Source organism: Hypanus sabinus, chromosome 3 (genome assembly GCF_030144855.1).
Source record: "Hypanus sabinus isolate sHypSab1 chromosome 3, sHypSab1.hap1, whole genome shotgun sequence".
NCBI lineage: Eukaryota > Metazoa > Chordata > Chondrichthyes > Myliobatiformes > Dasyatidae > Hypanus > Hypanus sabinus.
This window is the reverse complement of record NC_082708.1, coordinates 77,192,007-77,215,115: the sequence shown is the minus strand read 5'-3', so window position 1 is coordinate 77,215,115 and position 23,109 is coordinate 77,192,007. Positions and strand designations below refer to the sequence as shown.

The window sequence follows — 23,109 nt, the reverse complement described above, 5'->3', positions numbered from 1 at the left end:
GTAGTACAGTAGTGGTCCTTTGCCGTATGGACGTGGTGTACAAGGTCCTTCCTCTCTTGCTTTTCAGTGCAAGTGTCATTGATAGCTTGGGCATTAAGCTTCTAAAGATGCTGGAAACACAGACAAAATGCTGGAGTAACTCAGCAAGTCAGACAGCATCTATAGAAGAAAATAAACCGCTGATATTTTGGGCTAAGACTTTCATTTGGACTGAAAAGGAAGAAGGCAAAAGCCAGACTTAAAAGGTGGGGGCGGGGGGAGAGAAATTACCAGCTGGCAGGTGATAAGTGAAACTAGGTGAGGAGAAAGATGGTAGTTTGGGTGGGGGATGAAATAAGAAGATGGGAGATGATAGGTAGAAGATGTAAAGAGCTGAAGAAGGAATCTAATAGGAAAGGACAGTGGACCATGGAAGAAAGGGAAGGAGAAAGGGATCAGAAGGAGGTGATGGGCAGGTGAGGAGAAAGAAGGTGTAGAGGGTAACCAGAGCAGGAATGGAAAAAGAGAGTGAAGGGGGAAGGTGTAGTAATTACCGGAAGTTAGAATAATAAACATTCATGCCATCAGGTTGGAGGCTACCCAGGCAGATAATGAGATATTGCTCCACCAACCTGAGTTTGGCCTCATCATTGCAGTAGAAGGGGACTATTTGGGGCTCTGAGTGGTGGTGAGAGAGGAAGAGTAGAGGCAAGTGTAGCCTTTGTCATGCTCGCAGGGTTAAGTGCCAGAAGGGAAATCAGTGGGGAGGGACAAGTGGACAACGGAGTCATAGAGAGCATTCCCTATGGAAAGGAGAGGGTGTAGGAGGGAAGGATGTGTATAATGATAGCATCTTACTAGAGGTGGTGGAAATTACGGAGAATGATGTGTCAGATGTGGAGGTTCATGGGGTGAGATGAGAATAAAGAGAATCCTATCCCTGTAATGGCAGTGGGAGGATGGGGCGAGGGCAAATGAGCGTGAAATGGAGGAGATGCAGATGAGGGCAGCATCAGTGCTGGTGGAAGGAAAAACCCATTCTTTGAGAAAGAGGATTTCTCAGATATTCTAGAATAGAAAGCCTCACCCTGAGAACTTACAGGGTGGGAAGAGGTATTGTCATGATAGCTGTGAGAGTCTGTAGGTTTATAAAATATATTAGGAGACAGTCTCTCCAGAGATGGAGACAGAGGGATCAAGAAAGGGGAGAGAGGTGTTAGAGATGGACCAAGTAAATTGGAAGTTGGAGGCAAAGTTGATTAAATTGACGGGCTCATCATGGGTGTAGGAAGTAGCACCAATGCAGTTGTCAATAGGGTTGTGTTGGGTAACCACTGAAGGCTTGGAATGTGGACTCTACCACATAATCAATAAAAATACATAGCAGAGGCCCATGTGGATGCACCTTTGATTTAGGGAAAGTGGGAGGGTGCAAAATTGTTGAGGATGAGAGGCAGTTCTGCCAGATGGAGGAGGAAGGTGGTGGAGGGGAACTGGTTAGGTTTGTTGTCCAGAAAGAAGTGGAGAGCTTTAAGATTTTCTGATGGGGGATGGAGGTGTATGGAGACTGGCACGTCAATAGTGAAAGCAAGTGTCGCCGACATAGATAAGGAAGGACTGAACCAAGAGGTACAAAACTAAGTTGAGGTATGTGGACACAAGTTCAGTAGGCAGGAGCTGGCAGAAACAGTGGGCCTACTGGGACATTTAGGTTTTTGAATCTTGGGTAGAATATAAACATAAGCTGATGCAGGGACCCCTACTCTTCTCAACTGTTTATCAGCTCCCTCTGGTCCCTTTCCTCTTTCCCTTTCGTCCAGGTTCTACTGTCCTCTCCTCGGATTCCTTCAACTCCTTACCTCTTCCAACTATCAACTGCCAGCTTGTACCCTCTCCCCCCCCCCCCCAAACTTGTTATTCAGGCATCTGCCCTCTTTCCAGTCGTGATGAAGGGTCTCAGCCCAAAATCATTAACTGTTTATTCCTCTCCACGGATGCTGCCTGACTTACTGAATTCTCCAAAATTTTGTGTGATGATAGTTTTAACTTTGACCTCACTGAGCCTCCACAAACATAAACATCATCTATTACTGCAAACCAGCTACTGGGGTTCAGGTAACCTTGGTTCTGAAGGGTTTCAACCCGAAAGGTCAACTAGCTTTGGTCTAATTGGATGGTGTAGACTGATTGGGCCAGAAGGGCCTGTTACTGCTTTGTATCTCTAAGTTTTTTTATATAAAGAAGTACCACATTGAGCGGTCCCACTCTGCAGAAGGGATGATGAGGCAAAATCACAAGAAACAGTTGTTGGCTAGAGGTGAAATGTAAATAGAGAAGAACTTGAACAATTGCATTTTTTTAAATAATGTGATTTACAGCATGAAAGGAGTAAGATTAAATTTGTGAAGTTAAGCACAAGTTAGGTAAAATATTTTACACTTGGAATTTTTGAGGTTGTGGAATGCAGTCGCATCATCGAGGACCGAAGCAGAAGACAGGTCAACATCTTAGACTAAAAAAGATAAATAATTGATTTAAGATAAATAAAAGAGTGAAGGATATATGGGTTTAGAACTTACGTTTATCTATCAGAAAAACACCATCAGTTAGATGGACCAAATATCTTACTTTGTTATATTTTTGTTTAATCTAGAATATATTTATTTTATTAAAGCATAGCATTTCATAAATTTGTTATTAGTACCTTAATGAAACAAGCTTCTGGTTGCATGAATAACATCTAGTTATCTCCTCTCTTCCTCTTTGTGTCCTAAGTTAAATGACAAAGTCATACTAAATTATTTTAGTTTATTACTATCCCAAATTAAAGGTGATTTTGCCCCTTTTTAGGTTCCCCCAACATGTATTACTATTCAGCTGAGAAGGTAGGAAAGCAGCCTGTTCCCGAGGCTCTTCAGCTGCTGCTTTGTCACTGCTGCTAGGGCGTGCAGGTAGTGACATGTCACGTTTTTGTTTTGTCTTGGTATTGCCTTTTTATTTGATCCCTTCTACCTTCCTATGTTCTTCCTCTGTATCATCTCCTACTTCTAAGTGATGCCCATCATCACCCTGGACAGCTTATGGTCTGAAATGGCCACCTGGAAGTTCACAGATGTGAATATTGACCCAACAATTGATACTACAGACAGATTATAAATTGAGTGCTAAATGAAGCAGATAATGTAGGAGACATTAATAGCAGAAAAGTTCTCTTCTCTAGAGAAGACTTTTTCAAGTAGGAGTAGAAGTAACTAGTTGTGCTAAATCAGGACATGGAATCATGATTCACGTAAAATCTGGCCAGAACGAAAATTCCAAAACAAGTTTTAAAAACATTCAGGAACAGAGGGATTTTGTTGTACAAGTCCAGTGATCCTGGGGGGTAACACCACAGGTAGATAGGTGATGATGAAGGATTACGTGATACCACCCCTTATTAGACTTGGTTAGACAGCTGTGTTGCCACACTATGCGAATGATACAATTGCCCTAGAATGGTTGGAAAGATAACTCACCAGAGTAGACCGTTTAAATCATGAAGTAAGATTGGATAGGCTGGGTTTGTTTTGATTGAACACCAGATGAGAGATGGTACACAATTATAAGGAGCCTGGTCTGTACAGATGGTAGAAAACTTCTACCCAAAGCAGAGGTACCTTTTTTATATATATATAAAAAAAAATTAGACTAGATAAATTTAGAGTGAGGGGTCCTGTGGCAATTTTTTATTTCACTAAAAAGCTGGTAGAATCTGGAATGCATTGCATGAGTGGAGGCAGGTGCTCATACAACATCTTAATAAGTAAGATTATGACTACTGAAGATTATGGACCTGTGCTGTTAATACCATATTAGATTAGTAATGATCGCAAATACATAATAGGCTGAAAGGCCTGTTTCTTGTGCTGTATGACTCTGTAACTACATCATGAAATCTTCAGACACATTTATAAATTCCTAGTAATGATCATTTAAGAAATATGCATAATCCATGCCACTGTACAGATGATGTGCGCTAGTGCTGTCAAATTTCTATGTAGGTATACAGATTCACATTTTCTTAAAACTCCTTTTTTGAAATATGACATTATGAAATGTCTTATTCATGGAATTTATATAGTTACTAACAGATGCCAAGACACCACTGTGGCATTAAGTTGATGTTAAAATGTACTTGGCTGGATTAGGCAGTGCTAGATAGCAAGCTTTTTAGGAAAGTAAAATGGATTGTTGGGGCATTAAGCACATATTGGTCTGGAATTCACAATCAGCAATTGGTTGACACAAGTTCTCATTTAATGAAAATTTACAATATTACAAAAAAAAAGAAAAGGATCCAATCTGGAGTCTGTGGCAAGTTTGTTGGCTGGGGCTCTGCTCTGGTGATAGTGAATTTGGAAACAGATGAAATAAGTAGTTAATGATTACACATTTTCCTAGAAAAATCGGTAATTAGAATCAGAATAATGTTTAACATCACTGATCTACACTCAGCGCCCATTTTATGAAGCACGCCTGTACACCTGCTAATTAATGCAAGTGTCTAATCAGCCAATTATGTAGCAGCAACTCAGTGCATAAAAGCACGTGGACATGGTCAAGAGGTTCAATTGTTCACACCAGTCATCGGAATGGGGAAGAAATGTGATCTAAGGGACTTTGACCACGGAATTAATGTTGGTTTCAGATGGGGTGGTTTGAGTATCTCAGAAACTGCTAATCTCTTGTGATTTTCATACACTATAGTCTCTAGAGTTTACAGAGAATGATGCGGGGGGGGGGGGGGGGAATCCAGTGAGCAGCAGTCCGTGGTGAAAATGCCTTGTTGATGAGAGAGGTCAGAAGAGAATGGCTAGACTGAATCAACCTGACAGAAGGTGACAGTAACTCAGATGATTACGCATTACAACGGTGGTGTGCAAAAGAGCATCTGTGAACACACAACCCATCAAGCCTTGAAGTGGATGGGTTCCAGCAGTGAAAGACCATGAACTTACACTCAGTGGCTATTGTATTAGGCACAGGAGGCGAGGAAGAAGCTCTTCTAAAAACATTGAGTGCGGATCTTTAGACTCCCATTAGGGTAGTAATGAAAATAGAATTAGAGTCGGAATAAGGTTTATTATCACTATACACTCAGTGACTACTTTATTAGGTATACTTGCTCATTGGCGAGGATCCTTCATGATAGATGTCAACTTCCTGAGGCACTACCTTTTGAGGACGTCCTTCATAATGGAGAAGCTTGTGCCCATGATGGAGGTGGCTGACTCTACAATGCACTGCACCCTTTTTCAGTCCTGTGCATTATTGTAGCCTCAATACCAGGTAGTGATGCAGCCAGTCAAAATGCTCTCCATTCTGCATCTATTGGAAAATTGCTAGAGTCTTTGGTGACAAACCAAATCTCCTCAAACTCTGAATGCAGTATAGCCACTGGGCTGCCTTCTTTGTAATTACATCAGTATGTTAGGCCCAGGATGGATCCTCTGAGAGGTTTGTGCCCAGGAACTTGAAGCTACTTATCTTTCTACTGCTAAGCCCTCATTCAGCACTGATTATCATGCTGAGCCAGATTAAATTGGAAAGCAAACTGGTGTTCAGCTCACCCCTCCATTTCAGCTGAGATCCCCTGCCCGAGATCATCCTGCCTGCCTGTGCTTGACCCATCTTCTCACTCTTACCATCAGGTGGGAGTTGCAGGAGTCCGGGTCCAGGAGCAGTTGTTATCCTACAGCCATTGGACTTCTGCACCACCTTCACTTCCTCAGTGCTGAACTGTCTGCAGCTGTGGCCTCCCTTTCGGGGACTTCGCAGCTCATGGTCTATGTGTTATTTGTTTACTTTTTATTATTTGCACCATTTGTTCTTTTTACGGACATTGGATGTTTGTCAGTCTTTGTCACTTGTAATTTTTCCTGGATTCTGTTGTGCTTCTTTGTTTAGTTAGTGCTTGAAAGATGAATCTTGTGATTCTATATGGTAAATATACTTTGATAATAAATTTGCTCTGAAATTTGAAGTGGCGCAAAAGCCAGTGAGATTTTATCTACTGTAAATCTGTTGTGGCAATAGGCAAATTGCAGTGGATTCAGGTTCTTTCTCAGGCAAGAAATCCTTCTTTTAACATCAAAGAAGAGAAAATCTACAGATGCTGGAAATCCAAGCAACACACACAAAATGCTGGAGGAACACAGCAGGCCAGGCAGCATCTATGGAAAAAAGCACAGTTGACGTTTCAGGCAGAGACACTTCAGCAGTACTGATAAAGGGTCCTGGCCCAAACCGTTGACTATACTCTTTTCCATAGATGTTGCCTGGGCTCCTTTAAATATAATGGCTTTAATCTTAATTCCTATATTAAAACAATTTTCCTATGCTTTTAGACAAATTCATATTCTGTTCATTTCATAAAGAAACCATCTTTTTGCGCAGTTTGGCTTATTCTATTCTATTCTTTGCATGCAGTTTGAAAATGAATCCTTTCAATATTGACCTTTTAAACATGTGTACTGTAATGACCAAATTTCTTTTCCCAAATGAAATATTCATCCACAAGTCACAAACATATTCATTACATTAATGCTGTGAGACAAAATTCGGGTTTCCCAACCTGAGGTTCATGAACCCGTCAGTTAATGGTAAGAATCCGTGGCATAAAAAAAGATTGGGAATTCCTGGTATTTATTGTTCCAGGTAAAAATTTTATTTCATCTACTTTTCAACACTAAAGTAGTTTAAGAAACCTCAGATATTCAAGACTGAAATATTCATTTTGAGCCAGAGCATTAAAATTGATCTTCACATGGAAGTTATGTTTGATGGGTGGTGATAGGGGGTTGAGTTACAGAAAAAGATATTACAGTGATGTTGAAATTTAAGGTGGTGATTATCCTCAGAGATTTGGCAACAATGAAAGAAATCCACAATTAATGGCAGTCACTCGCTTTAAATTGTTGCAAAGAATGAGCAACTAACAAGATCATCTAGTTTCTTATCAATACATTCTTTAACACAAAAACAAATCTTCCATTGGAGATCGATGCATCTGGTTATTGATTGGTTGAGACTTAGTTTAAAGATGACTGGCAGATCCTGATAGTAGGTATTGAGTTCAGTAATTCTCTATTTTATGGTTATTCATAGGGTTTTTCTTTTGACTAGTTTAATCTTTTTTGGTATTATTAGCCCAGAAATGGCGTTTAATGTATTAATTAGCACTTGAGGTATTGTCTAATTGTATAATGTTAAAACGCAAAAGGTGGCCAGTGTCTGTTATGGCTGTGCCACCAATTCAAATTATCCATATTTATGCTTGTGCTCTGGGTCTGTTGCTCATTGCCTTCAATTTCTTAACAAAATCATAACAATGCAGTTTCAGGTTTTTTTCAATATAAATACAATACAGAATATTTTAATATGAATCACATCATTCCACTTGTATGAGATCGGTTTTCTTTCTCTACAGTCCTTGTGCATTGTTTTGTTTTGCAGTGATTCCAGTTGTTTTATTGTAGCATGGCGAGAGGTGCTTAAATTGTGGCCCTTCTTCCAGCATTCTGTCATGACTAATTTGTTGTGTGGGAATATCAGTGACTTTCTGACAGACTAGTAGTTTCAGCAAGTTAACAGGAGTGGCTATCAGTCTCTGTATGTGTTTTTCAGTCAGTTAGGTAGAGCCTAGGCAAAGACCACAGCATCTCTTTCTGGATCATCTTGATAAATGTGCATTCCAGAAGGAGATGGATCTGACTCCTGGAATGCACATTCCAATATTTCTCATACCCATTACAGTCAGTGTATTGTGGCACTGGAACTCAAACCATATGTGAACAAAGGGCTTTTTTCATCACTGGCCAAGCAAGGTCTTGCCACTATGTCCCTTGTCCTATGTATGTGGTTACCTCAAGCTTTATATGATCTGAGTACACAAATTTCAGAAGTTAAGGTTTGATATGTACCTAGCGTTAAATAAGATAGCTGTAGTCATGTGGCTGCTGTGTTGTACTACCTGTCCTGCAATGAACTCTATTTAGAAGAACACATTGATGATAAAGCAGTTCAGCAGTGATCTGCATAAAATGTCTTCAAAGCCCAGCAGCCAAAGGAAATGCTATGTCCTCCTGAATGGTTCCTTGAGCAAGCTAACCAAGTTACTTGGAAGAATGATTCATTGCCAAAACTGTTAGACTCATTTCTTTCGGTTATTTTTGTTATTAAATCTGCTTCAATCACCTTTTCAATCAGATGGGTTTGCTGGCTACTTTTAACATTGACAGCTATTATAGTTTACCAAATCTGATATGTTGGGATGATAGAAAGCCATTACAAAGCTGCCTTTGGGATGGAATTTGACACAAAATGCTGCTAGTTTTCTTTAAGATTCTGCAGTGTCTGTTCGGTAACTTTAATATTAACTGAATCTAGTTTTTGATACTTTGAAACAGATATTTGAAGTTCCGTAAGAGTTTATAACTTTACAAACAATATTTATATGTTCAGAATGTATTCCTGTGTTTTTATTTCTATTAAAGTAAATGAAAGTAATTATTTTTATTTTAATTATTATTGTCAAGGAGGTGATACAGGAGCCTAAAGGCACACTCAACATTTCAGGAGCAGGTTCTTACTCTCTGCCATCAGATTTCTGATTAGATGATGAACCCATGAACACTACCTTTTTCCCTCTTTTTTGCTTTGCTTTTGTAATATACTGTGTATACTTACTGTAATTTATAGTTTTTAATATTATGTATTACAATGTATTGCTTCTGCAAAACAAAAAAATTCACTGTGTGCCAGTGATATTAAACATGATTCTAATTTTGATTCCTTTTCTAATTGGAAGAGAGGCGCTCTCTCTTAATGATAATGTTTATTTGTGTAATACCTTCAATTAAAAGTATTCCAATGTAATTCAGTTAATTAACTTTGTAATAATGCAAAGCCTCCTACTGTGGACTTACTTGTTCTTCCCTCCTCTCTTTCTATCTCTTCCTTTCAGTTATGGGCTTGAAATTCAATTGTTCTTAAAACCATCACTGCTATTGCAATTGTCACCATCCCTCCATTCTGGTGTTACATTCTTAAGTCCTCTAAATACCATGGCTGATCTACCTTGGATTTCAGTTCCTCTTCTGTGCATAATCCTTATTGCTGTCCATCAACTTACCTACCTCCACTTTGAATACTTCTAATAATGTAGCTGCCACACCTTCAATGACAGAGAATTCCACAGATTTGCTACCCTGTCCAAGAAAGAAATTCTACATATCATGGTTTTAAATGTTCTGCCCATTGCCCTGAAACTATCTTCCCTCATTTGGGTTGGAAAACTGCCATCAGAGGAATGAAGGGTTGCAGACCCAGAGGAAATAATGTTTATGGATTTAAATATAATCTTAAATTTGGTCACAACCCAGCAAAGAGACTCCACAAAGGAAAAGATGAATATGACCACTTAGACTTTTCTTTAAACTTATCCCAGCCTCAGTTTCTACTATTTTTCTTTGTGGTGTCTTATCTTGTTTTCACTTTAAAAAATGGAAATTTTATTAATTTATCATTTCCTTTCTTTTTTTTTGTTTTGTAGGATATGGTGTCTGTGCAGTATCATCTTATACCATCTCCAAATAAGCAGAAGAATGGAAGCAAGGATAAAGAAAAAGATGTAGACAAAGAGAAGGATATGAAAGATGAGTTCACTGATGCTCTTAGAGACCTGAAGATACAGTGGATGGTCAAGTATGTGTTTTCTCCTTGGAAGTGTGGGTAGACCAGTAAGGGCTATCTGGAAATTTATCCATAAATTTTGATGTTGTGAGGCAGCATCTGTAGAGAGTGAAATAGCTAACATTACAGTGTTAGTCTGAAATTGTTGAATTCTGTCTCAGTCATGGAGGTTACGATGTGTTTTTTTTTGGAGCTGAGATGTTGTTCTTCAAACTTGTATTAGTCTTCATTGGAAAAGGGCAAAGACAGATCAGAGTGAAAATGGGATGGGGAATTGAGATGACAAGCACCCATAAGATCTCTTGAAGTATAAGGAGTCACAGAGTTGGAAAAGTGAACCAGTTACATTGTTAGGGGAAGACGTATCTGTAATTACATTAAAGGTGGGAATTATGAAGATTAGTCAATTAAAAGTGGAAGCTGGTAGGGTGGAAGGTGATGACTAAGGGAATACTGTCCTGGGAGGAGGAGAGGTGATGTGAATATCTGTTGCAAAGGTGGAACAGATGCAGCGGCAAATCCTATCAGCTACGGGGAAGGGGGAACCATAGTAAAGTAAAATAAACTATCTGTGTGGAAAGTGTCAAGATCAAAACAGATACATTGGTACAGGAGAAAGATTGCATCTTCAATCCTGCACAGCTATTCAGGAAGATCATGATTCAATCTTAACCTCTGCATCACTTTCCCCACTCTCTCTTCATGACCCTTGACTACTTTTATAGTTTAATGTCTGTCAGTAACTACCTTGAATACAGTCGGTGACTCTCAAGTAGAGAACAGTAAAGCTTAAAGAAGAAAATCCTCTTTATTTCCATCGTAATTGGCGACCATTTAGTTCTGAATAGCCTACAAAGAGAAATAAATATTCTCTCAGCTCCTACCTATCCATCCCCTTCAAAATTTTATGCTTAAATAAGATCAACTCTCATTCTGCTGATCGCCAATGAGTATAGGCCCAGTCTTCTCCACCCCAGATGGACATACATGGCCTTGTTTTGACTTTCCACTCTAATTCACTTGCTGTATCTGAGGAAGATGTCTGACATTTTCTTCTGTTGCTGAGTTCCAACACAAGCTAAACTCCTATCAAGGCTTTCATGTTGCCCAACTTTGTACCAGTTTATTCTAGAAGATATTATAAGTAGGTAGACATTTGCTTATATTCTGATTTTTAGTGTAATATTAACCAGAATGCTTGTTTGCATTCATCATTAATCATTTATTCATTTCAACATCGTAAGGTATTTACCTAACACATTAGTAATTCTATGCATGTTTATATAGAATCCAATTAATTTTTTTCAGAGTGTGATGGTAACTGATATATGAAAGATTAACTTCATATAATGAAGTTTACTCATTATCTCTGGAAAACGATGCATTTTTATATGTTTGGAATATTCAAAGGTAGCCTTCATTCAGAAAATTGGACTGGCAATTCAATTTTCCCGACAAGTTTCACATTTTTCTTAAAGCAGTTTTCCAATGGACTGACTCCCCTTTATAATTATGTGATCAGATCTTCAAGTACGAAACTGCAAATACTTTGGGGTTCTGTAGCTTGATTTTTATGGCAATTATTATTGGGTGGTCTAAGGAAAAAAAAGAATTGTATATCTTAAAAAAAATTAAATTCAGCATTTTAAAATACCTCTGAAAGAATGGGCCGTTTTTTACAGAAGCATCTATTTAGTACTGTAATGTTAGCTGTGGTTGTCATTAGTTCATTTGCTTTTTTTGTAAGTTTTGTTATATTATTGAAATGGACAAAGCAATACATTTATGGCTCTGACTAAAGAAGAGAATTTAGAACTAATTTCAATGTGAGACAACAGACACAAAATAGACCAATAGCACACATAGAACATAGAAACAGAAAATCTACAGCACAATACAGGCCCTTCGGCCACAAAGTTGTGCTGAACACATCCCTACATTAGGAATTACTAGGCTTACCTATAGCCTTCTATTTTACTAAGCTCCATATACCTACCTAAAAGCCTCTTAAAAGACCCGATCTTTTAAGATCCGCCTCCACTACTGTTGCCAACAGCCCATTCCAAGCACTCACCACTTTCTGGTGTTTTAAAAAAAAACTTACCCCTGACATCTCCTCTGTACCTACTCCCCAGCACCTTAAACCTGTGTCCTGTTGTGGCAACCATTTCAGCCCTGGGGAAAAAGCTTCTGACTATCCATGCGATCAATGCCTCTTGTCATCTTGTACAGCTCTATCAGGTCACCTCTTATCTTCCTTCACTCCAAGGAGAAAAGGCCAAGTTCACTCAACCTATTCTCAAAAGGCATACTCCCCAATCCAGGCAACATCCTTAGAAATCTCCTCTGTATCCTTTCTATGGCTTCCACATCCTTCCTGTAGTGAGGTGACCAGAACTGAGCACAGTACTCCAAGTGGGGTCTGACCAGGGTCCTATATAACTGCAACATTACTTCTTGGCTTCTAAATTCAATTCCACAATTGATGAAGGCCAATACACCATATGCCTTCTTAACCACTGAGTCAACCTGCACAGCTGCTTTGAGCATCCTATGGACTCGGACCCCAAGATCCCTCTGATCCTCCACACTGTCAAGAGTTTTACCATTAATGCTATATTCTGCCATCATATTTGATCTACCAAAATGAACCACCTCACACTTATATGGGTTGAACTCCATCTGCCACTTCTCAGCCCAGTTTTGCATCCTAAGAATGTCCCACTGTAACCTCTGACAGCTATTTCACAACACCTCCAACCTTTGTGTCATCAGCAAACTTACTAATGCATCCCTCCACTTCCTCATCCAGGTCATGTATAAAAATCACAAAGAGTAAGGGTCCCAGAACAGATCCCTGAGGCACACCACTGGTCACCGACCTCCATGCAGAATATGAACCATCTACGACCATTCTTTGCCTTCTGTGGGCAAGCCAGTTCTGCATCCACAAAGCAATGTCCCCTTGGATCCCATGGATCCTTACTTTCTCAATAAGCTTGGCATGGGGTACCTTATCAAATGCCTTGCTGAAATTCATATACACTACACCTACTGCTCTTCTTTCATCAATGTGTTTAGTCACATCCTCAAAAATTTCAATCAGGCTCATAAGGCATGACCTGCCCTTGACAAAGCCATGCTGACTACTCCTAATCATATTATACCTCTCCAAATGTTCGTAAATCCTGCCTCTCAGGATCTTCTCCATCAACATGTGTGATAATTTCCTGTCCAAAGGTGCATCATTGTTTCTTTTTATGCCATTTGTCATGAAGCAGTATCTCTTGATGTTACAAGATCTTTTTCTTCTCCATGGATAATCATTTGATGCCATTTTCAATGTCAATGGCTTAATTCAAAGCTCAAATTAAATTTTATTATCTAAGTACAGCACATGTATGTCACCATATACAACCCTGAGATTCATTTTCCTTAATGCCATTTTCATTGCTTTTCAGAGGTTCTCCAGAACAGTATTTACTTTGGAATGTTGTTATTGCTATAAGATTGTGAGAAATTATCTCTGTTTCATCAAGTGAAGAAGTTTATTTGTTTGCAGATTGGACAGGAATACATTTTATGAAGAATTGAAAGAGTCTTACCCAACCTATCTTCCTCTGTATGTTGCAAGACTACATCAATTGGACAATGAAAAGGTGAGATGCATCTGAATGTTAATTCCAGTGCTATCTATGTAGAATTTGTGCATTCTCCCTTGACTGCATGTGGCTCCCCCAAATACTCGGGCTTCATTGAGAGATGCAGCTGACCATCAACCACCCGTTTTCACTAGTTCTACATTAATCCCATTCTCCCTTCATTCTGTCAATTCTCCCTAGATTATACCATTCACTAATACATGTAGGACAACTTGCATTCGCCAGTTAATTTACTAACCTTACACAGATGACGTCTGTGTCCATCTTACATGGGAGGGAATAGGAGCACCTGGAGGAAACCCAATCAGAGATTGTGTAAACTTCACGTAGGCATCACCTGAGGTCAGGATTGAACCAGCCTCTCTGGTGTTATGAGCTGATGGCTCTGCCAGCTGTGCTACTATGCCATTGATAATACTTCACATTAAAACGATGAACACTGCACCACATCACCAAGAGATGATGAAGTATGGCCAGACTAGTTCCTGGATGATTTCCTCTGGAAAAAAAGTGCAGTTAGATATGTTATTGTTTGATGTACTCAACTAAAGTTTAAATAGTTTCAGTATGGTGGTGTGACAAGTGCTGAGGATCTATGTTTTAATTTTAATCCCCTGCATAAGCCTGTTGAAAACCCAGCCTTTGAGAGCTGAGTATGACTGAGAGAATGAAGAAACTGTGCAGAACACGACTAGTTGCTAGAACATGGACACTGTAGAGGAAAAGAATTCCTAAGAGTATGCAATGAGCAGAACAAATTTAGGGTGCAGTTCAGGAAATCCAGATGGGTGTGATTGTTTCTTTTTTAAAGTAGGGGAATGGTGCCATTGTCTGTAGCTGCCAAGGTCATTGTGACCCTCTACAGTTTCAAATGCGTGTTGTCCCAGTTACACATTTTGAATTGGTTTATTATTGTCACCTGTACTTAGGTCCAGTGAAAAATTCATCTTGCATTCTGTTCATACAGATCACTGTGCATTGAGCTACTAGAAAGTAAATCAGTAACAGATTGCAAAACAGGGTAACACTTCAGAGAGTGCAGTGCAAGTAGACAATAAAGTGAAAGATCATAACACGATAGATTGTGAGGTTGTGTCCATCTTTCATAACAAGGTAGATATGTAAAAAAAAATACTGGCCCTCTTGTTCCAACCGAATGCATTGAAAATTGTTGGATTCGTATTCAAACCTTTCACAAGCTCACTTCATTCTACTTATGCAGCTTCTTGCTATCATTTTTTAAATCTGTTTCTATGTGCTCTAGCTTTCTGCTGTGACCTTTTATGCTTTCCAGCTGTTCCATTGGTATCAAAGCTTCCAGATGTTCTGGTTCTGAAACTCTTCAGACTTTCCTACTTCCTTCCTAAAGATGATCTCCATGTCCGTCATTATTACTGAAATTACTGGTGGTAATCACCACTAACCCATCCATCTTCGTTGAGTTTCTGTTTTCTCTACTTCTTACCTTGTTCTCTATCTGCCATGTAATGAATGATGAGGGATTTTCTTCAGTCGTGTGCTGCTTGTTTTAGCATCAAATTTGCTATAAGGTTCTAACTTTCATTTAGGAACGAATTAAAAGAATGGATGCAATAGCGGAAGCAGCAGACAATGTCATATCTCATATTGATCAAACCACATTAGCAATTCACCTAGCTATGAAGACTGATCCCAGACCTGAAGCAGCTACTGTCAAGAGGTACATAATTAAACACTGTCTCTACTTTTGTTGCTTAACCTACAGAAGAAATTAGAAATTAATTATCTGTGCAGCCTCAGTCATTTATTTCCCTGGCCAAATTTTGTATATTTATGATATGCAGTAGATCCTTAAATTTCTCTCATGATTTTGTCGGGTTTTAAAACTGTATTTACTGCTACTGATTCATGACTTAAAACTTAAGAATAAATGATTTATGTTCACATTTAAGTTTTACATTCTATTGAGGACAATTGGCTTGTAGAAATTAACTTTTGGAATATTTGTTTACAGAGGTTTCCTGAAAAAATGGATTCAAAACTGTAGCAGTTTATGCACAGATAACTAAATAACCTGACAGCTTTGATATCTGAGTTCTTAAAGGATTTTTTTTTTGCTGTAATTGTAAAATTGGGTATTCTAACAAAGGAAAATTCTTATGGGATGATGCTTGAATTAACCTTTGAGAAATTATTCAAAATGTATGATTTCTCGCTATGTTGAAATCTTTATGTCACTTTGGTATGGAGATCACTCTGTTCTTGTGTTTAGTGACATGGAAAGACAGAAATCGTCACTGATTGATGCTTTATGCCGAAAGGGCTGTGCATTGGCTGATATGCTTCTTCAGTTCCATTCACAAGATGGGGCAGCATCAGAAGAAATAGACAGCACAGGAGATGATCCCAAAGGCACCTTCAGAAGCTTGTCTGAAACCTTTTGGGAGATACTTAAATGGACAGATCTTACTGATTCTAAGGTAAATTTATTTTTATTGAATAATATTATGATAGCAAACTGCACTCAGTGGCCACTTTATTAAAGTACACCTGCTCATTAATGCAAATATCTAATCAAATACATGGGAGGATCTCCATGCAGACATGGTCAAGAGGCTCAGTTGTTGTTCAAACCAAACGTCAGAATGGGGAAGAGATATGACCTAAGTGACTGTGACTGTGGAATTGTTTTTGGTGCCAAACACAGTGGTTTGAGTCTCTCAGAACCTGCTTATCACCTGAGATTTTCACACAATCTGTCTCTAGAGTTTACAGAGAATGATATAAAAAACATCCAGTGAGTGACAGTTCTGTGGGTGAAAACGGCCTTGCTAATAAGAGAGGTCAGAGGAGAATGGCCAGACTGCATCAAGCTGTCATGAAGGTGACAGTAACACAATAACCACATGTTACAACAGTGGTGTGCAGAAGAACATCTTTGAACACACAACACATCAAACCTTTGAAGTGATGGACTACAGCAGCAGAAAACTGTGAATGTAAAAAAAAATACAATCAGTGGCCACTTTATTAAGTGCCTCTCATACCTCATAAAGTGGCCACTGATTGTATTTTTTTTTACATTCACAGTTTTTGCGGATAAAGTCTTTGATCACTCCATTATTTATTCCAAGCGCTTTTAACTGAGGGCAACAAGCTAAAACTCTGGAGATCCCTGTGTAAAACAAAACATGCTATAACTGGTTTACAAATTTAATCCTTTGGTTTTGACAATCCTGGGCTATGTCTTGCTCTTGGTATCACCTTTCAATTCATTTTCTGTGCTTGCCTACAAGTGAATTTTCCCAAGTTTACAAATGTCTTTTCAAATCTTTATAGACAGATTATTCAGTGTTCCTAAAATCCAATGCAAGCTGTCCATCTATTGCTGTATGATCTCAGTTCTCAGTGGCTGGCATCATATTCTAGGCCAGTGAACTCTGTTTAAAATCTTCAGCCAGGAAGCCACTTTTCAACCCCAGTCTGCCAATGAGGTTCGATTCGAACATACCTGCTTTCTTACTCCCTTGCAGCCCCTCACAGCACTGCCTTGCTCCTTCATGCCTTTGCCTCTTCCTCCATCATCCCGTGCCCCCCTCACTCTCCTCACCCTGCACCAACCCGACCCCTCACCTCCCCTCACATTCATTGATATAAAATGGGCAATGCTGGGGGCTAAGCATACAGTCATGTGATGCACCTGGGCTGATGGAGATTGTGGAGATGTTGCCAATCTGAACTGACTGGGGTCTGCAATTGAGAAAGTGCAAGCAGTTTGGCAGCATAACACTAATGCAACGCAGGTTCAATCCTGCAGCAGTCTGTAAGAAATTTATGCCTTCTGCCCAGGACTGCAGGTTTCCTCCTACCTTCCAAAGATGTATGGGTTAAGAGATTCAAAATACATTTATTATCAAAGTATGTATGCAGTATACAACCCTGAGAGCAGAGAATCACTATGGAACCTACTCAGAGAAAACATCGAACCCCCAATATGTGGGGAAAAAAGAAGAAATTGCATAAACAACAAAAACACAAGTGTGTATCACAAAAAATCTTAAACGTCAAACCGCAGAGTTCTTGAAACAGTCTAGGAATGTTCAGTTAATTCAGTTCAGTTCAATCTAGGTCTGTGTCGTTTGTTGGCTGTAGATCCAGACCAATCAAAGACGCGCAAAGTAGCAATTTTTAAAAAGAGTAACCAAAAACCAGAAACACATGTAACATGAACTATAGAGTCCTCTTAAAAAAAAAGGTCTAATACACAAGTTGCACCAGTCAAACTTTGCCCAAGACTCTTGCACTTTCCTCTGGCAGCAGCAAGTGAGAGGGAGAGCGGTCAAGTGAGCCAGACGCGCTGAACACTCGCTGACCTTCTGCTTTCATCCTTGTCAATTTCAGTCTTGCTCGACACTTTAATCAGCGAGTAATAGAGCCAATCGTGGGTTTGTGCTCCACCATTAGGCTGCACACTCCATTCTCAACCATGCCAAATTCCCTCGGAGACAGCAAGAGTGCCAGATCGCTCAGTTGGCCCAAAAACAAGTTACCAAAAAATGTGAATTGCAGGCTTCAATCGCACTCAGTAGTCGAAGTATATATGAAAGGAGGAGGAGGGGAAGTAGTAGTTTAGTGAACTGCCTGCAGGTTAATTAGTCATATGGACGTAATTGGACAGCGCAGGCTCATTGGGCCAGAAGACCCAAGTGAATAAATAAATTACTCAGAAGGGACTTAGGAAAGCCAGAGTCCACGAGAAGTCCTTTGTCAGATTAGGTTAAAGAGAGTCCCAAGTCATTCTATACAAACATCAAGAGCAAAAAGATTGTAGGGTGGGTAGAACCACTTGAATTGTCTAATTATGACAAGGCAAATCGGGACAAATATTAGAACTCATAATATTGAGGAACCCCAGCTTCCTAGACTTAATTGAATCCAATCAAAGAAATCCCAGATTGATGTATTTAAGCTGTTTCTTTACGAATACGATCAGCCAAATCAATTATGTCTTCAGACTCATCAGGTATGCAAGTACAACACACCTTGCCTGCGAATGTTCCCTCCCTAACGGCTAAGAAAAGATCTAATGCCATTCAACTTTGAAAACCATTTTGCGCATAGTGACTCCTTCTGAGTGTGTGATTCCTTTATTGACATGCCCAACAGCTGGAGGCATTAACAGCATCAGCAAATTCATTCAATACCTGCAAGTATACATTATGAGTCAACCCATTTGGCACATTTCAAGTAGGGAAAATTGGCAAAAATATAACAACAAATAATAATAGAATAAACATCATAATTTCCAGTAGCTATCCACTGTGAAGTCTCCTGGCTGGTTAGACATTTGCTCACTGTAGCCCAGCAGCGAAGGCACTGAGTCAGAGGTTTCTAGCACATTGGCCAGTGTTTTTATCCTTGTTGGATACTGCTTCAGCACACTTACAGTGAGTAGTGTGTGTCCATTTACTTTAACCTACTTTCACCACGGAGTCAATAAATAACAGCACTTGACAAGGACCTTCCCATCGAGCTCATTGGTTCCTTATGCAGTTTCTTAATCAGGACCCACTCACCAGGAATCATTGTGTTACTTCTCCTGTTGGGTCACTCCTAGCAGCAGAATCCGGGTGAGAAGCAGACTGTACAGATTGGGTTAATTTCACACAATACTAGCTTAATGTGTATATCAGCCTCTCTGAGATCAAGAGCTCCCAGTAGTGACATCTGTTACTACTTCAAATGGGGTTAGTTTAATTTTCCTGTTTGGGGTTCCTCTGATACTACAGAAGACCATAGGCCACGGTACATGTTCTTTGTAATACTTAGTCAGGTGTTGTTAGATTCCATTTGTTTGTTTAACCTGTCCTGATGACTCTGAGTGATGTGGATAATGAAAAGACCATTCAATATTTATCAGTCAACATAATTCCGAACAGGCGTTCTCAGAAAAATGTGTATCTTGGTCAGAGTTGATGTGACATAGCAATCCCCATTGAGTAGTTGCTTTTCTTGCTAGAAATGCTTCCACCCATCTTGAAACCTTGTCCATTGTTACCAGTGCATCTGATATCCTTGACACTTTGGCAAAGTAATGTAGTCCAATTGTATATATAATGATGGATCAGGTGGGACAGATATTCTTAATTGGAGTAGTTTTTTGGCTGCACCAGGATTTGTTTCCTGGCATATCATGCATCTTTCAAACCTTTGTTGAGCTTGTGCCCTAAACTTTGGATTCCACCACCATTGTGAGAATCCATTAATCATCCTTTGCACTCCAATATGCTGCGCCAATTCGAAAACAATGTAGTTGGAGCTGTTAGTCTATGACTTGTGTCATGTCTCCATACTCCATCACTGTTTAACTTCCCACCATTCTCCTTCCAGAACCACTTTTCCTGGTCGCTGCATCGAGCTTGCATCTCTGGAATATCTTATATGTTCGTCTGTGATACAATCCAACTTAATTTCCATAACTTCAGTTGCTGGGTCACTGCTTATGTTCCCAGTACTGCTTTTAATTCTTTGTCTTTTGTTTACTACTTTTACTCCTTCCCATGCTGCCTTCTTCACAACTTCATCTGTGAATGCATTTCCAAGGCTTTCCATTGTGGTCATTTTGGAGTGGCTTTTACATTTTAGTACAGCCATTTCTGACATCCATGACTTCTTGCACAAGTTGGCCATTTTTGACTGGGGATGCTGCAGTCATAACAAATCCCCTTTGTCTCCATAAGTTTCAAAAATTATGAGCAACTCCAAACGCATATTGAGAATCAGTGTAGGTATTGGCTCCTTTTCCTTGTGCCACTCTGTAGGCTTCAATCAGGCCTTTCAGTTCTATCTGTTGTCCAGAGCTACCAGGAACCATGCTCACTTCAGTTTCAAAAATAACAGCCCATCCAGCCATTCAAATTCCTCTCTCAATCACTGAGAAGCCATTGATGTACAGAATCAGATCTGGGTTCAGTAGAGTAATAATTTCAGTCCTTGCATATTATTGTGCAGCACAGTCATGATCATCGTAGTCTTGCATGGCCAACAGTAATAGTGCAGCTGAATTGACTAAAGTCACTCACTGAATGATGGTATTAGGTGACTCAAGAACAGTAGACCATTTGAACCACCAGGTGGCTGTTACTTGAGAGGCCCTATTCATAGTGAAGTGTATGCTTAGTGTTTACCTCGAACATTGATCAATGCTAGAAACATCCATGACTGTCATATAGGTTGCCTCCACTGCTCATAGACATGAACCCATTCCTAATGCTACATTATCTATTTGGCAGTAATAATCAACAGGATACTCTTGGTCTCCATGTTCTTGAGTTAAGACTGCCATCATGTAGCTATGTTTGTTGTTGACTTACAGGGTAGATGATTTACCCATATTGGGGATTCCTATGCAGGTGCAATACACAATGTCACCTTTAAAGTTTGAGACACTTGCAGTCGTTCTTCGTTAAGAGCCACTAGGTCATCAGAGTGCTTACTGTCCTTCAGCAGATCGTTTAGTGTTTGAGCAATTTCAACTTATGAATTGACCTTGTTATAGTTACACTATCCCAGAAAGGATTGGAGCTGCTGGACTGTTGTAGGTGGTTTTGCTGACTTAATGGCTTTTGCACGACCCTCAGTGATTTCATATTTACCTTGGGAAATTTTCTGTCCCAAGTAAATTACTACTACTTGTTACAATTGTGCCTTGTCTAGATTTGCTTTGTGACCTTTGGAGGATAGATAATCGAGCAAATAAAGCACATCATGTTCATGCTGGTCTGCAGCTTCGGATGCAATCAGGACATCATCCACATATTGTATGATAGTCGAATCAATGGCTGGTAAGTTCCTCAGATGATGTTGTCTGAAAGCCATGTGATAGACAGTGAGACTGTTGTGGAGCCCTTGTAGTCACTTTGTCACTGGTATGTTGACCATCAACTGCGAGAGTCAACAACAGTTGGCAATCAGGTGCCAGCGATACTGACTAGAATCTGTTGGCCAGATCAATAACCGTAAACCACTTGTGTGATACCTTCAGGGCATTGAAAATTGCTGATGGATCGGCTACTAAGGAGTGAGCTTATCAATACATTGACTAGCAACCCTGTAATCCAATCAGTCTCCAGGTACCATTTGCTTTTTTAACAGGACAAACTTGACACTTTGACAGACTGAGTTTTAACAAAGTCCCTTGGTCCTCCAGCTGGTTGACAATAGGTAAAATACCTTTTATAGATGCTCTGCTCAGACGATACTGCTTAGTACAAGGTGGCATCTTAACCATAAATTAACAGCATTCATTTCCAGCAGGCCACAGTCTTTCAATCATTTGGGATTCTTGGTTAGTTCAGATTTGACCAACTGCATGAGATTCCACATGAATTTACCCTCCACAAGCTCAAGGGTAGAGTTTAAAGTTAACAAGGCTTCCGTTCCAAGAAGAGGTTGGAAGACATTTCCTACCCAGGACTGTATGTCTAGTAGGGGAGGACGGGTTTGTTTTTGATCAGTGTAATTCTCTGGCTTCCTGTGCCATGTGCACAATTACAGATATTAGTCCATGGTACTTTACACCTTTCAGCGACAGATCTAGCTCAGCTTCTGTATCCAATAAGAATTAAGCACATTTGTGTGTGTGTGTGTGTGTGTGAGAGAGAGGATGGTGCAGTTGCAAACCCACCCAGTCCTGACATACCAGGCAAGGTCATTTGATTCCAAACAATTGGTTTATTGATCATTACAAGATCTGGTCTCTCTGGTGCTTCCCACTCCCTACCCTTTTACCCTCTCGCTGCCCCCTTCCCACTTTCAGTCCATAATAGGCACCCATATCAGCAGGTTTGCCATCCCTCACTGTCATGAAAGTTATATTTTTGCAGCACCAGTACTATGCATTACATAAAATTACTAAAGTACTGTGCAGGTTTTAGTCTCCCTAGCTATATTCAGAGCAACCCCCCCCCCCCCGGAATTTTTCATGTTCCATTGTTTTACAACATTAATCACAGTGGATTTAATTTGGCTTTTTTTGACATTGATCAGCAGAAAAAAAACCTGTTTGGTGTCAAAGTGAAAACAGATCTCTACAAAGTGATCTAAATTAATTACAAATATAAAACACAAAATAATTGTGGAAGTATTCACCCCCATTAATTTGACACACCAAATCATCACTGGTGCAGCCAGTTGGTTTTAGAAGTCACAGGACTTCTTAAATGGAGATCACCATGGGTAGTCAAGGTGTTTCAATTGATGGTAGTAAAACTACACCTGTATCTGGAAGGTACCTATGACAACTCTGGAGGCATTACAAGCTTCAGTGGCTGAGATGGGAAAGACTGTACATACAACTGTTGCCCAGGTGCTTCAGCAGTCACAGCTTTATGGGAGAAAGACAAAGAGAAAGCCTCTGTTGAAAAAACACTCATGTGAAATCTCAGCTAGAGTTTGCAAGAAGGCATGTGGGAGACTCTGAAGTCAGCTGGAAGAGCGTTCTATGGTCTGATGAAACCAAAATTGAGCTTTTTGTCCATCAGACTAAACACTATGTTTGGCATAAGTCAAACACTGCACATCATCAAAAGCACACCATCTCTACCATGAAGCAAGGTGGCAGCTGAATCATGCTGTGGGGATGCTTCACTGCAGCAGGCCCTGGAAGGCTCGTGAAGCTAGAGGATAAAATGAATTCAGCAAAATACAGGGCAATCCTGGAGGAAAACCTGATGCAGTCTGCAAGAGAACTGTGACT

At 39.7% G+C, this 23,109-nt stretch overlaps 1 protein-coding gene across 3 annotated transcripts in view; it reads left to right on the top strand.

Annotated features, from left to right (window-relative positions):
- The window catches only part of tpp2 (tripeptidyl peptidase 2), a 112,414-nt gene that overhangs the window by 81,847 nt on the left and 7,458 nt on the right, over nucleotides 1-23,109 (top strand). For 2 of the 3 annotated variants that reach the window (XM_059964730.1, XM_059964729.1), the window contains 4 exons: nucleotides 9,572-9,723; nucleotides 13,274-13,370; nucleotides 14,942-15,072; nucleotides 15,625-15,832. In XM_059964730.1, the coding sequence (XP_059820713.1) occupies nucleotides 9,572-9,723; nucleotides 13,274-13,370; nucleotides 14,942-15,072; nucleotides 15,625-15,832 (588 nt within the window). Of the gene's footprint in view, nucleotides 1-9,571; nucleotides 9,724-13,273; nucleotides 13,371-14,941; nucleotides 15,073-15,624; nucleotides 15,833-21,068; nucleotides 21,197-23,109 lie in introns of all 3 variants that reach the window. The other variant, XR_009511222.1, reaches the window with a different exon arrangement.